Source organism: Lolium rigidum, chromosome 7 (assembly GCF_022539505.1).
Source record: "Lolium rigidum isolate FL_2022 chromosome 7, APGP_CSIRO_Lrig_0.1, whole genome shotgun sequence".
Taxonomy (NCBI): domain Eukaryota; kingdom Viridiplantae; phylum Streptophyta; class Magnoliopsida; order Poales; family Poaceae; genus Lolium; species Lolium rigidum.
In genome coordinates, this window is record NC_061514.1 from 13,722,185 (window position 1) to 13,737,612 (window position 15,428).

At 54.2% G+C, this 15,428-nt stretch overlaps 1 protein-coding gene across 1 annotated transcript; it reads right to left on the reverse strand.

Annotated features, from left to right (window-relative positions):
- Positions 1 to 604: 604 nt before the first annotated feature.
- Positions 605 to 1,387, reverse strand: LOC124669230 (heavy metal-associated isoprenylated plant protein 39-like). The gene is made up of 3 exons (XM_047205889.1): positions 1,303 to 1,387; positions 1,127 to 1,202; positions 605 to 992 (listed from the first exon to the last, which is right to left on the reverse strand). The coding sequence occupies exons 1-3, from the start codon at positions 1,306 to 1,308 to the stop codon at positions 730 to 732; spliced, it is 345 nt and encodes a 114-aa protein (XP_047061845.1). The 5' UTR covers positions 1,309 to 1,387; the 3' UTR covers positions 605 to 729.
- Between the last annotated feature and the right edge of the window lie 14,041 nt (positions 1,388 to 15,428).

Genomic DNA, 15,428 nt, shown 5'->3' on the forward strand with positions numbered 1-15,428 from the left:
GCGCTCAATTGATCATGGAGGAAGAGAAATAAGATTTTGATTAGTTCATGCATGCAGTGGATCGTTCCCACCTCTAGGCCTAAACTTTGCACCCCATCAAACATTGTCGTGGAATCTGGGCATATTTTATGGTAATGCAAATAAATCTCCCTAGATAGTAATGTACATGGAAAAAAGAATTACACTACATACTGGCCGCGCATGCGACGGCATTTTCTCTTACAAAATCAAAAGAAGATAGATTCACCATTTCAGAACATTCATAGTATATGGACCTATAGAACATTAAATTTAAAAAGTATTAGGCTTATCAATATATTAATGTAGATTAATTCATATACAGTATATATGCTGAATACCGAATTATAATATTTGAAATTATATAATTTACATGCCGAGAACAAACATTTATTTTTCGAACACATTGAAGATGATGCCCTCGCAATGCGAGGGCCACCTTGCTAGTTGAAGCAAAAGTCAACTGTAATTCCATATATCTGCCATTTCCAAACTTTGTTTTCACAACTTGCACACTTGCACTTGACAAACTCAGCAGATACGCATCTGCCGGATATATCACCGGTGCCATGGGCCATATGTATAACACACGATACACGCCGTCGATCACCCATACGCTGATGAGTCCCGGTCGATCGGCAGGCAGTCCAGCTAAACTATGCACAATATGTACAGTGGAATCTCCCCCTCCTCGTCGGCGGCGCGCGTCGATCAGAGAATGGTGCAGGAATTGGGGTCGTCCTGGTGGGCGAAGTAGTACGGCGGCGGCGGGAACCAGTACGGCGGGTACACCACGTTCTTGTCCTCGTCCTTCTTCTCGCCGTCCTTCTTCTCCTCCTTGGCGGGGCCGACGGAGAAGATCTGCGCCGTGGGGAAGAGCTTGCTGCGCAGCTTGTCCACGACGTCCACCGGGTCAACGGTGCCCACCACCGTCATCTTCTGCACCTTCATATCCACGGTGATCTCGTCGATACCTGAGAGTTAGAGATAGTCTATTTGTTAGGACAAATTCAGATATGGATTACTACTGGCGCGTGTGATCAAAATATGGCCAATCCCCAGCCAGAGAAACAGAAGGTGAGACGAAGATGAAGCGGAGGATCAGTACCGTGGAGGGTGGAGACGGCCTTGATGGCCTTCTGCTTCTGCTTGTTGTCGTGCAAGTCCAGCTTCAGCACAACCTTCTGCACTCGGCGTCAGCGGTCACAAAACAAAACAAAATCAGCAGCAACTAAAAAAAAATCAGAAAATCAATCCCAATTCAGTTCGGCTGTAAGCAATCACCTTCATGGCAGCAGTCGATCTAACCCAGCCGGAACCGGATGGATTGGATTGGAACGGCCTGCGGAGTGACGCTTCTGTCTGAGGCCGGCGACGATGGAGTTGAATGGGCAATGAGTGACGGGTGCCGGGGGGTTTTTATAGGCGCGCACCGCAGCCAAGGAAGGGGTCAACAGCCTCGCGGCGTCCCACGGTGCACAAGTCTCCGGTTCGTTTTGTTGAGACAGAGATGTGGTAGCCGGCTGGGGGGATGGCCCGCGTGACGGCAAAAGGCCGGTGGATACACGCACACCAGCGACGTAAGCAGGCTGACCAGGGTTCGCCAATTGCTAACCCCGCACAACATAATTCAAGTTCAAGGATTACTAAGCTGTCAAACACACAACTGAAACTAATCTAACATATCCGGACTAGTAGCACATTTCTCTGGAATTCTCCGGCGGAAGAAATCTAGATATTCTTCTTCCTCGGTCGCCTCGCCTCAGTGCTTGGGACGGTAGCTGTGGTTCTTTGGCCAGGTAGGGAGAGGAGTCGTGTCCCGACGTCCGGCCAGAGTTGGCTTGATCGCGGGCTTCTTGAGCATTGACTGACTTGCGAGCTTAGTGCCGGATGTCGCTAAACAGTACTACAACTGATCGCTTCCCCGACCCTACTGCTGCAACAGCGACGGTCAATGGCTATTTCGGCACCGCGCGCAGCCGCCAGCCGTGGCCGGAGAAATAGAGGGTGGGGAGACAATATTACTTCTCGCCCACAACTGTTTCCTGAATGGTACATCTACTGGTAGATATCAGGCCGCCCTACCTTACCCTAGCAGGTGTTGTATGTAATTGGGGAGCCCAGAGGTGAAATGATCAAGTCAGCATCAACGAACACACCAGCCAAGATCAAGAACAGCTACAAGTGGTTCCCCTATTTTCAGGATGAGTACACAATCATATTCCTTCTACCTATCAGATGTGCGGTACTGTCAGAAACATGACTATGTACTAATTTTTTTTACAGGATTGTATTGGGGCTATTGATGGTACTCAAGTCACTGCAAAGGTACCGACATCAATGTATGCAGCATTCTACGGGAGGAAGCACTACACCAGCCAGAACGTGCTAGTAGCTGTGGATTTTGATATGAGGTTCACCTACGTGCTTGCTGGGTGGGATGGTTCAGCTCATGATGCGAGCATCCTGGCCGACAGCTTGTCAAGGCCTGATGGGTTGCAAATCCCTGAGGGTAAGTTCTACCTTGGAGATGCTGGATATGCATGCTGACCTGGTATTCTACCTCCCTTCAGGAAAACAAGGTACCACCTCAACGAGTTCTCTGCGAAGCACCGACCTCAGAATACGAAAGAGTTGTTCAATCTGAGACACTCAAGCCTTAGAGTCACCATTGAGATGATCTTTGCTGCATTGAAGAACAGGTTCAAAGTTCTTGACCAGAAACCGTTCCACACTTTTGACACTCAAAAAACTCGAAAGATCCGTAGCTCCCGAGCCGTGGGAAGATGACCGAGCCGCTCCGGAACTACACGGAGTGCCGGAACCAAAGGGGATGCCCATCAACGGCAAAACCCAAACCAGCAGAGCATCTCTAGCAGAAGCGCCAAGCCCCAAACCCAAAATCCGGTATCCAGGACAACCCAATGCGAATTTGGGGTTCGAAGAACATGCTCGCAGTTTAGATACGATATAGAACTGCAAATTTAAAAAAAAATGCGCGGAAGACTGAATTTGCATTTCATTCAGACCTTTGATCCTATATGGAACTACATTACAACAAAAGAATCCGCCGCCACGACATCTAGAACAGCAAAATCGGCTCCGGGATACTCACCAGAGCTCTGTGCCCGTGCCGGCGGCGCATCAGAGCGTCGTCGTCCGAGGTCGACGAAGACACGGCTCTGATCGTCGGCGATGCGCTTCCATTCGGTGGCTTTGTCCGCGTCGCGCTCGCTCGAACACTCGACGAGGCCGACCACGGTGGCAAGGTCGCGCTCCTCGACGAAATTGCCCGGCGCGAGCCCCGCGTTCATGCCGACATGTGGGAGGAGGCGCTCTAGCTGCGCGTCGTCGAGGTAATCCTCGGGCGCGAACTGTGGCTTCGGTAGCCGCGCCGGCTCGGCGTCGTCCTCCTCCATCTTCACCACCAGCGCTGTCGAAGGACGCTGGCGGGGGATCTACAACGACGATGCCGCTGAAGGGGAGGATTCGTGGCCGCGGCGGTAGCGGGCGGACTCCCGCTTGGCGAAGGCGGGTGGCGCGGCGACACCGTAGTTGCGGTAGCGTTAGCTACCGCGGATGCGCTGCGTCCGACTTCTCCTTCTCTGCCTCCGTCTTCTCATCGGGTGAAGGAGCAGTGGAGCTACCACCGCGCTCGGTGAAGCGTCCGCCGTGGCCCACCTGGCCGCCACCACGCCCGCACCCGGCCACCATCGTCGCCGGCGGAAGGTGGGGACGCTCGATCTACACGCTATCGCTCTGATTGCTCGCCGGAGGGGCGGCGATTTCACGTCGGCGGGAGACAGAGAGGTGGAGGAGCAGATGGGGTTTGGCCCTCATCGGCCTCGCCGACCGCTATATATGCAGGTATTTGGCGGTTTGGGTTGCGGCCATTATCCGGCCCAGACCACTGATGCAGGCTCTGTTTTGGCCCAAAAAATGCTCAAAATCCCATATCGGCCCGTCGCGATGTTTGCACGCCGATATAAGGGATCTGCTAGAGATGCTGTAGAGATGCTGTAAGAGGCGTGTATTTTTTGGCTAATTGGGAATGCGCCCTGAATCCTGATGGCAAACGTGGCAAACAGTGCACCCGAAAAGTGAAAAGGATGTCACAGATTTTTTTTTTTTGGAGCAACCGGCAGGAGCACTGCCTTTTCATTAAGCAAGAGGGAACAAAACGATCCAGACTGTACAAAGAGAGGGCATTTTTATCTTAAGGTGGTAAAATGCCAAGAACCCACTGTGAAAGATGAGCTACCAAAAAGAAAAACTAATCCGGCTCGGCCGGGATGACCGGGCCGAAACCATTTATAGCCCGATCCCTTTGGAGGATATCCTCGTTAGCGATGCTTGCGACCTCAAGGTAGGTAAGACGTTGTCCAGTGAAAATGCACCGGTTTCGTTCCTTCCACGCGTTCCAAAGTACATATAAGAACCGGCCGCTGATGCGTTTCTTTTCTTTCTGCGGCTTTTCCTTTATCATGTCATTCCACCAGTCAGATATGGATTGGAAGTCAAGACGTCGGTCATCGGAGGAGTCGCCATCCCAAGATTTGATAAGGTTCCAGACGGCCGCCGTGAACGGGCAGTTTCTACAGAGGTGGTCAGTTGTCTCAGGCTCGCTGAGGCACAAGGGGCATCGAGGATCGTGAGGCCATCCTCGGATGGCAATCATATCGGCGGTAAGGAGCTTTCCATGAAGGGCTAGCCAACCAAATAACTTGCATTTGGGCTCCGCATGTGCCGACCAAATCTTCATGGCATCGAAGCGGGCTTGGGAGCCAAGGAATTGTGCCTCATAGGCGGAGCTAGCGCTGTAGGTTGAAGTGGCATTAAGCGTCCAGTCGATGTTGTCCGGCAACTCGGGGGCAAGGTTGATGGAGTGGACGGCCTCCCAGACGTCGATATATTGTGCGAGCTGTTGGGGCGAGTTAAGGGACGCGACAGAGCGGATCCAGTTGTTTTTACTTAGCTCTTTGGCGACCGTACGATTCTTCCTCGAGGCAATTTTGTAGAGGTCGGGCGCCCATTGAGATAGAGGGCCCCGAGCATACCGGTTGTCATGCCGAATTGGCTGTCTCCCCATTTCCAATGGTAACTTTAGTGGCGGCTCGAAAAGGGACATGTCGGTGTCGTCGCATGGAAGCTTTGAACCGGACCAAGGGCGGTCCGGATCAGTCCACTGGAGCCAAGGCCATCGTAAACGCAGGGCACGTCCAGATCTCTCAATGTCCGGAATGCCGAGACCCCCCAGCTTCTTTGGCCTACAGACCGTTTTCCAATTCACAAGAGCTTTTCCCTGGGAGGCATGTTCGCCCTCTTCGCCGGCCCAGACGAAAGTCCTGGCAATCTTGTTGATCCTATCACGAGCCCATTTTGGCAGAGGAATGGCAGTGGCATGGTAAATGCCAGTTGCCATGAGCACCGTCTTCGCAAGGACGACCCTTCCCGGTCTCGCAAGGTTCTTGCCGATCCAGCCCGGTAGCTTTCCGGCGATCTTGTCGATTAGGGGCTGTAGGTCCACCTTCCGAAGACGGCGGAAATGCAGAGGGAGCCCCAAATATTTTCCAGGGAAGCAGGCAAGCTTTGCGGGGAAGTCATTGAGAATTTCCTGAAGGTCCACGTCAGCGCATCGCACCGGGAAAATTTCCGTCTTGGTCATGTTGATGACAAGTCCACTGGCCTTTCCGAAGCAGTCGAGAATGGAAGAGATGGCACAAAGATCAAAGTCGAGAAAGGATGTCACAGATTGCATCATCAGCCTCACGAGATAAATATTGTAATCCGGTAAGGATTCGGATTCTCTTCGTCCCCAACATGATACCTTGCTAACGAAGGATCAAAGTCGAAAAGGTGGATACGGGCCCATGCGCTCAATGGAAAGCCGCACCCACCATGTTCGTCTCTACTTGCTGGAACAATTCAACTTTGAAGTTTCAACACTCTCCGGTCTTCCATTGAGAAATCGATCACGGCGAGTGTTTCTAGAATAATCGAAAGATAATTATTAATTACTGGCGATGCCTTGCGAGGACATGGCCGGAGTCCACTCACACTGTCACACACTGATAGCTACCCTGCACGACCGAGTAGAAACAGTCCATTGGAGATGGATTAACATATGCAGCTAATTAAGTACTAACAGCCTATCAAGTCACATGCTCCTGAACGAACTGTCAATATGGATTTTTATAGCTGAAAGCGGTGAGTGCAGCATGACGATGAAGATTTACATGTTTCATTTCTCGTAGCCGCATACCTACTACTACGAACAACACACCGCGATGCAAATACACAATGATAAGGGCATCTCCAACCGCGCGACCCAAACGGATGCGCTGGACCATCCGTTTTGGGCCGTTTGCGTGGCCGAACGGACACCCGGACAGCGGCCCGCGTCCGCGTGTCCGTTTGGGTCGCACGCTGCGCCCAACGCGCGGACGCAGCGCATTGGTAATAAAATAAAACAAAAATGAAAATAAAAAAGGAAAAGAACAAAACATAAATTTAAACTAGTTGGTCATTAAACTTAGCCCTATTTTGGGCAAATTTTACACAAAAGAAAGCCATATATGGCTTTAAACTAAAAAAAAAAGCAAACCCTAGCCAGGGTTTGCGAGCACGCGGTGGCCGCCGGCAGTACTACCCCCAGTAGTACTCGTCATCGTCGGCGTCGATGACGACGACGCCGCCCGGCGGCGACGCGGCTGTTCCGGCTCGACACGCCGGAGGGCACCGGGGACTCGGCCGGGGGTCCCACCGCGCCCTTTCCCGGGCGGAGTGCGCGTTCGGTGGGCTCGCCGGCCTGCGCAGCCGTGCCCTCCGCGCGGACTCCCGTCGGAGCTGCTCCTCCGCTCGCGTGGCCGGGCGCTCCTCCTCCGCCGGGCGCGCGGCCCGGCGCTCCTCCTCCCGGAGCGCCGCCGACGCGTAGCCTCCTCCCGACGGCGCGCCGGCTCGAGGAAGGCCCACGCGTCCGCCTGGGCGTCCTCCCCGGGCCTTCCGGCCGCCTCCTCCGGCGCGGAGGTGCGCGGCGTCTCGGCGAGGAGCGGCCATTTGGCCAGCTCGTCGAGGTCCTGCTGCTCGCGGGACGCCGCGAGCGCCGCCCTGCAGCTCCGGGTCGTTCTCCTCCTCCCGGGGCTGCGGCGCGCGGCTGCGGCCGGGGCTGGGGCGCGGGCTCGTTGATGTAGAGGCCGCCGGGCGGCGGCCAGCCCGCCTAGCGGCTGTGCCTCGGCTGCGCGCGAGGCCGCGCCGTCGCGGATGTGAAGCACGTGCGCCGCCGCGCATCGTGCTCCACCTCGAACCACAAGTCCCGGTTGGGACTTGCGTCGCCGTACGCGGGGTCCCGTCGGAGGTCCGCCGGCGGCTGAGCGCGGCGCCTCCGGATCTCGGCGTAGCGGGCGCGGCTCGACGCCGGGATGGGCGGCACCGGAACCCGATCCGGGCTCGGGTGCCGCCGCGTGGGGAGGTGCACGTCCCCCACGGCATTGGGACGCCGGCGTCCCGGAACATCCGCGCCACCGCTACGGTGACGTAGATCCGCTCGCGTCGCGGGAGGCGCCGGCGGCCCATTGCGAACGCCGGCGGCGCGACTTGCCGGCCGCTGCCGGCCTCGTGGTCGTTGGCGGAAGGCTCGAACTCGCGCTTCGGGGCCATGGCGGCGCGGAAGCTTCCGAGCTCGCGCGTGCGGCCGGAGTGGAAAGTGGGGACCGGATAGGGACCGTCCCCTTCCCCGATCCACATTTAATAGGACCGGGGCACCGACGAGTGGGCCAGCCACGCGGACAGGGCGGACACGCGAGAACGCCGCGTGCCATCCGCGGCCACGCAAACCCGGCCAAGATTTGGGCCGGGTTTGCGTCGTTCCGGACGCCGCGGCCGTCCGCTTTTGCGGTGCGTCCCCGCGTTGGGCCAGGTTTTTATCCGGCTGGACCCATCCGGACGCGCGGGCGCGGGATGGGTCGCCCCGTTGGAGATGCCCTAAAGTGGCATGTCGCAATCGAACGCCCTAGCATTAGCTAGTTTAAGCTAAACTACTGCTCGATCTGTCCGACCCTAAATACGGAGTAGCTGCTATAAGCTAGTAAATACATAGCACATTTTAGCCTACATCTGCGACAAGTATTTTTTGTCTGAAGGGAATACTATAATTTGCTCAAGAAAAACAACTAACTATACCTGTTTTAATAAATACGAAAAGGCACGGATCAGGCGCCCCTTTAATGCCTATGGTATGGGCAGCGTCAACAAGGGGAACACAAAATCCATACACTAGACAATAGCAAGCGGTTCTGAAGTCTGAAGATATGTGTCGACGAATCGTTCCTCGCCGTCTTTGTTGGCATTTGTTGGCATTGCGATACGTACGTGTATCCGATTTCAGCTATACCTAGAGCAGAACAATTGTCGGACGCTGCGGGGCTTTCAGGTAGGACCGGGCCGGTGGAAATTTTCCACAGGAGAATGGCACCTACGTTGAAGATGAACCTCTGCCGTGTATCTCAGCTAAGATCAACGACTGACCTCAAACGGTCACCCGATTGCACCGCCTTTTTCCAGTTGACCTGTTTACTCAAGAGCCTGTCTGCATCAAGTTCCGTAAAACATAGCGAAATGAGAAGTGCCTACTAAGTAGATCGATGATAACACCTGTGCATTATTTCTCTTTTAGAGGCCTTGTTTGTTGGAGAACCTCTTTTGTAGTTTGGATGTTGTCTTTAGGTAGTTAGATTGCTGCTAACGCGATTGATTGATGGGAAAAACTATACATCAGCGCCGCATCGATACGGCTCCTGTGCGGCGGCTTCTATTAGGGAAAATCACATCCTCCCCTTAAGGGACTATCGAATCTTATCCTCACAGTGTCACCTCCACTTTATCCTGAGTCCCCTTCACCACACATGGTCTCTGCGTACCGGAAACTACCATGGGGGAGGCCGCCGAACACTGAGCCGCGCGGGAGCTCGCCGTCCGCACGGCTGCCGTCGAGCACGAGGCAGCGCAGGAGGCCGCCGTCGCCGCACGGCCGCCGCCGAGCACGAAGCCGAGCCGGAGTCCGCCGTTGCTGCACGGCCGCCGCCGAGCACGCAGCCTTGCGAGATGCCGCCGTCGCCGCACGGCCGCCACGGCGCCACCGAGCACCGAGCCGCGCGGGAGGCCGTCGCCGAGCACAAAGCAGCGCTGCCGCCGCCGAGCACGGGGCTCCGATGGATGCCGCTGCCGAGCACATCGAGCCATTGCCCCGAGGAGTTCTGTACCCAATATCTGTCATGATTTTTTTGTTGAGATACTCCTTGATTACTGCGTGTGAACCTGTAGGCCCCGTTCGGTACTCGTGGTTTTGCAGGGTTTGAGGTGTATTTAACCAGGCCAACCCAATAATAAACCTGAAAACTCTGCACACACCGTTCGGCAGGCCGGGATGGGATGGGATTAGCCTGGTGATCCCGCTACAAACTCGTCGGGTTGGAGTGAATCAGAACCGCGAGGGGGTACTCGCGTTTTATCCGTTGGTCACACGGCGGCCGCGTGCGTACTCAGCTTTGCTACTGCCGGTGGTCTGCTCGAGGAGAGCGTGCATGCATAGCTAGGTTGTGTGTGTCAGCTGTCAAAGTTGCGTACGTGTTGAGCTCCTGGCTAGTTACGACATACAGACGGTGGCGTAAAAGGTTAGCTGTTCCCTGCCCAATACATGTCTAAAACACTACCGCACCCTGTGTATTGTAATGTTATCACCCAATACACGCCGGATATTACACGGCAAAACGCCCCAGCCGAACAAGCCCTACGGGAACGAGCACTAGAGGATCAAGGAGTATCTCAGCAATGTGAATTCCCACTACGGGCTTGTTCGGCTGGGGCGTTTTGCCGTGTAATATCCGGCGTGTATTGGGTGATAACATTACAATACACAGGGTGCGGTAGTGTTTTAGACATGTATTGGGCAGGGAACAGCTGACCTTTTACGCCACCGTCTGTATGTCGTAACTAGCCAGGAGCTCAACACGTACGCAACTTTGACAGCTGACACACACAACCTAGCTATGCATGCACGCTCTCCTCGAGCAGACCACCGGCAGTAGCAAAGCTGAGTACGCACGCGGCCGCCGTGTGACCAACGGATAAAACGCGAGTACCCCCTCGCGGTTCTGATTCACTCCAACCCGACGAGTTTGTAGCGGGATCACCAGGCTAATCCCATCCCATCCCGGCCTGCCGAACGGTGTGTGCAGAGTTTTCAGGTTTATTATTGGGTTGGCCTGGTTAAATACACCTCAAACCCTGCAAAACCACGAGTACCGAACGGGGCCGTAGTGATCCCAATGGTTGATGGATTCCTTGCAATGCGGCTAATTAAACTGGTAATTAGGCTTATTAAACTGGCAATTAGGCTTTAAATTTTCTTGGCATGCTGACAATGGAACCTGGTGACTGGGCGTAATTAATCTGGAAACTAGGGTAATTAATGCGTCAATTAGTAGAAGTATATGTTTATTTTTTTCTCATAATTAGAGCAAAGACAACAATGTAGCCGGTTGCTGGCTACATATCCACGCCAGGTCACATAGAGCTAGCTTAGAAAAACATCAGTACAATAATCTTACTACTAGCTTGACTCCAGTGAATATTTAAATATTGCATGTGCTTATCGTCTGGCCTTGCATGCATGACTAACAACGAGTTATCGCCAGCACTAGCGCCCGTGTCTGGCTTCACGCTAGCTGCACCTCCTAATTATTGTGTTGTAGCCCGGCGGTAGAAGAGCAGCCCGCCCTCTTCTCTTTCCTATATTCTCTCTCTTCCAACTAAGATTTTAATCATATAAAATTGCTTATAGCCTGCTGACTGGGATCTATTGTACTTGCTGTTATCACCAAGATTTGACCGAATCAGGAGGTGGGCCGCGATCAAGATGGGCTTGAAAGATTATATATGGAAGATCTATGAAGCGGCCTTGCACGGAGAATTTGGGCTAGTTAGCCCGTGTATCTTAGCATAATAGATTGTGTATCGATTTAGAAGTTAGAGTTTATCTCGTGCACGGTTTAGTGCACGTCCACATTAGAAAGTCCTCTGGACTATAAATATGTACCTAGGGTTTATGGAATAAACAACAACTCACGTTCAACTCCAAAAACAAACCAATCTCGGCGCATCGCCAACTCCTTCGTCTCGAGGGTTTCTATCAGGTAAGCGACATGCTGCCTAGATCGCATCTTGCGATCTAGGCAGCACAAGCCCACGTTGTTCATGCGTTGCTCGTATCGAAGCGCTTTTGATGGCGAGCAACGTAGTTATCTTTAGATATGTTAGGGTTAGCATTGTTCTTCGTTTAAGCATGCTTACGTAGTGCAACCCTTGCATATCTAGCCGCCCTCACGCCTATCTCGGGTGTGGGGGCGGCACCCGCTTGATCATTATTTAGTAGATCTGATCCGTTACGATTGCTCCTTGTTCTACAAGGATTAGTTTAATATCTGCAATAGTTTGGCCTTACAATGGGGGGAGGATCCGGTGGCACGTAGGGTGGCGTTCGCAAGTCCTAAACGGGATGTTCCTAGAATCAACTTCATGTTGGTTTTCTGGCCTTGTTTAGGATCGGCTTACGAGCACCGTGCGTGGCCGCAAGGCCCAACCTGGAGTAGGATGATCCGGTTATGCGGTGAAAACCCTAAATCGTCGTAGATCTTATTAGCTCCATTTTGATCAAGCAGGACCACCAAGTATTCGTGCACCCCGTACGGATCATGGGTGGATCGGCTCTTTGAGCCGATTCACAGGATAACTCGAGAGCCGATCGAGGCTCGTATTTAATGTTTACATGTATGCCCTGCAGAAACTAAGCGAGGCACCCTCATCACCTTCCCGACCGGGTATAGGTCGGGTGGCACGCCCTTGCACTTCGCAACGCCGCGTGTGACCGAGAAGAGCATTGCGGGCCGTCGCTCGGAGGGGTCTCGGCCGGCCGCGGCTCTAGGCTCCCCCGGCTCTACGGTGTTGACAAGGCCGCCGCCCGCCGGTGGGTTTTGGCAATCAACACATTCGGCACGCCCGGTGGGACTATCGTCTACATCAACCACATCGCCATCTACATCCGAGATGGCGGACGGCACGCCAGTCACCTACGGGGATCTGCCTGACGACCTCAAGAAGCAATACAACGAGATCAAGGCTACCCTCGAAGCCGACCTCATCGGCTCTTTTTAGAGAACCCGTTCTGGTGGCATCAGATGGAAGGGGTTCTCACTAGAAGGTGCACTCGATGGGATAGACCTCTCTACCCCGACGGAGGAACGCACCAGGGGTCTGCGGCAGGAGATCAACTACCTGGTGGCTCACTCGCTACACCGCCACTGCGAGAACTTGGTCAACGTGTTGGAGCGTGTCGCTCGCGCGTGATCCGGGAGATCATGAGCCACCGGTACTCGCCGTCGGGACCAGCTCTCGGGACTCATCAAGGAGAGTTGCCATTCCGGTCCCGACCGCCACTGCCATTTGCGTTGGCGGCACCAGGCTGAAGTGCCGACCACACCGGCATTCCTCGTCTACGAGGATTGGTGGCGACCCTAGTGACTACCGGTTCTTAATGGAGGCGCCTAAGGAGATCCCTCATGGATACGCATGCATGTATGTGCCGGATTGTGGTGGTCGGGCACTCACAAACCGAGCAACAGCATCGGGGACTCCGGCGAAGACTGGAGGAACGTCGGCGACAGAGCAGATGTGGTTAACTAAATACGCCACGCCGACGAAACTCCCGAGCCCAACTCCTGCAGCTGGCTCAGAGCTGGAGAAGCAAACATGGCAGGCCAAGTACGCCACCCCGGCGAATCTTCAGAGTGCAACTCCTTCGGCCAGCACAGCGGATCAGATCAGTACCATACTGAGAGACCAGTTCGGCATAATGCCGAAAAGAAGGGCGATCGGCTATTCCAAGCCGTACCCCGACGATTACGAGATGATCCCGCTGCCACCTAAATATCGGCTCCCGACTTCTCCAAATTCGGTGGATCAGATGGCTCCAGCTCCATCGAGCACGTCGGCCGATATTTGGCTCAACTAGGACCGGCCTCGGTGTCGGATCAGCTACGCGTGAGGCTCTTTTCACGGTCCCTCACGGGATCGGCTTTTGGATGGTACACCTCGCTGCCGGCAAACTCCATCCAGTCTTGGAAGCAATTGGAAGAGCAGTTCCATATGCAATACCATTCGAAGCTTCCGAGTCCGGCATTGCCGATCTAGCACAACTACGTCGAAGCGCGGGGAAACGGTGACGAGAATACATCCGGCGCTTCGGGAATCTTAGGAACCGATGTTATTCGGTTCGTATAAGCTGAAAAGGAAGCGATCGAGTTGGCGGTAGCGGGCCCGGCGACACGGCTCAAGGACATGGCCTCCCAAGCGGATTATCCCTCGCCGGCGCACATGGTTCGAAACTATCGGCATATGAACAGCGCCACCCCGACCTGTACCAAGACAAGTTCAAGCGTGCGATGGTTATGGTCGATACGAGAGGAGGATGAAGTGCTGCGGGAGGCCAAGAGATAGCGATTGCTTGAATGGACTCGGGGGGAACCCCGTGTCCTGCAAATGGGTAAAGCCACCAGGGCCGCCCAGGGGATTTGATTTTGACGTGACCAAGACTGAACAAATCTTCGACCTCCTGCTCAAGGAGAAACGGTTGACGATTCCTGAAGGTCTCAAGTTCCCCACGGCGAAAGAGCTAAACGGAAAGCCATACTCGCAAATTCCACAACTCGCTTTCCCATGCCACCAACGACTGCCGGGTGTGGCGTCAGCACATCCAAGCGGCGATAGAGAAGGGGCGGCTAATTTTCAACCAGTACGCCATGAAGGTCGACACCCAACCCTTCCCCGCCGTTAACATGGTAGAAATCATCTACCCTGAAGGTTGCCAGCCGGGTCCCTCGTTCGGCATCAACATGGTAGGACCCGGAAACCACTGCGGCAAAGATGGAGATGAGGGCAGCTGCTCTCACGGCAAGGATACGGAAGAGGCCGCTCCACGCGATCGGCTCCGTCATGATGGCAAGCGCTATGTCACGAGAGGGAGAGGTGAAGAATATAAGATATCGGCGACCCCTCTCCGATCACCTCCTCAACAAATATGTTAGTCGAGTATGACCAACGCCGGCGACCCAATTACGATGATAGAGAAGATCGTTTGGCTAGAGAAGCCGGAAGATATCGTCGGCGAGGATCGCGATGAGGAGGAGCACGAGCGCTATGCCACGGAAGCATCAAGGGAGCAAGACGACAACGCCGAGCATTGGGACTGCCCCTTCTTCGGACTACTGCTTGGGATTCGGGAATGAGCCGATTGCCCACAATCGGCAATTGCCCGGAATGCAATCGAGAAAGAAGGAGGCAGCCAACGTGTCCGTGTTCGAGCGCCTAGGGCCTCTCCCGTCACAAAGCAAACGCGCCGAGTCACCTCGTTGGGCAGATCTTGAGGATTCGGAAGACGAGGGAGAAGTGGAAGAAGACGGTACCACCGGCCAAGGTGGTGCCCCGACGGACTCAGCCGTTCCCAAAAGCACGGGGTTCAGCGATTGCGCGGCTCGGAGGAAGCCGAAAGGTTGTACCGCATACGCTAAGGAAGGCACGGCCTGACACTGGCTGCAAAAGTTCAGCGAACCCTGGATGAAGAGGGTCGTCCACGGAAAATGGAGTGGCGCCCCAAACGGAGGAAAGCCGATGATGAGACATCGGCTGGCACAAACATGGTACTCGTCTTGCCGACGGAGCTTAGCCCTCCACGACTCTACGGAGCACTCAAGGTGGACGACGGCAAGCGCATCAAGTCGGAGGTTGGGTTGGTTTTATCCAGCTGACCAAGTAGCAAGACCAAACCAATGAGCAAACCAGGAGAGGCTGATCCTTGTGATCGGCCCCAAAAATTTACGAAGGGAACTTACAAGACCTTCAACGAACAAGCAACGTGGAGGCCGATTCCAGTAATCGGCCAAAAAATTATCCTCATCTACCTTTCTGCCTGGGTTCAACATGTTATCCAACAGAGCCGATACCATCAATTTTCTTGACAGAATCGGCTCGGGGGGCACCTGAGTATATGAAAATACGAGGATATGCAACAGAAGCATCTCATCTTTTGTTGACGGGTATTGAAATATGGGGGCCGATGCACAGGTCGGCCGTAAAAATAAAAAAAAAAGAAGTGAAAATTCGAAAATTTTCAAGCACAGCCGATGCAGCAGACATCGACTTAAGGACATGAAAGCCGATGCATGGCCATCGACTCAAGAGGAGTAACTGTTACGATCAGATCAAGAGGACATGAAAGCAGCATGGGCGGACGGATCAGGTCAAGGATGGATGACATTAGATCCATCAAAGGAAAGGAATCTTTCTGGCCGGCAGGGATTGAA

Bases quoted from the DNA above. Each gene is read 5' to 3' on its own strand.
- LOC124669230 (XM_047205889.1), bottom strand. The intron at 993-1,126 runs GTACTGATCCTC...TCTAACTCTCAG, and splicing joins GGCCGTCTCCACCCTCCACG to GTATCGACGAGATCACCGTG.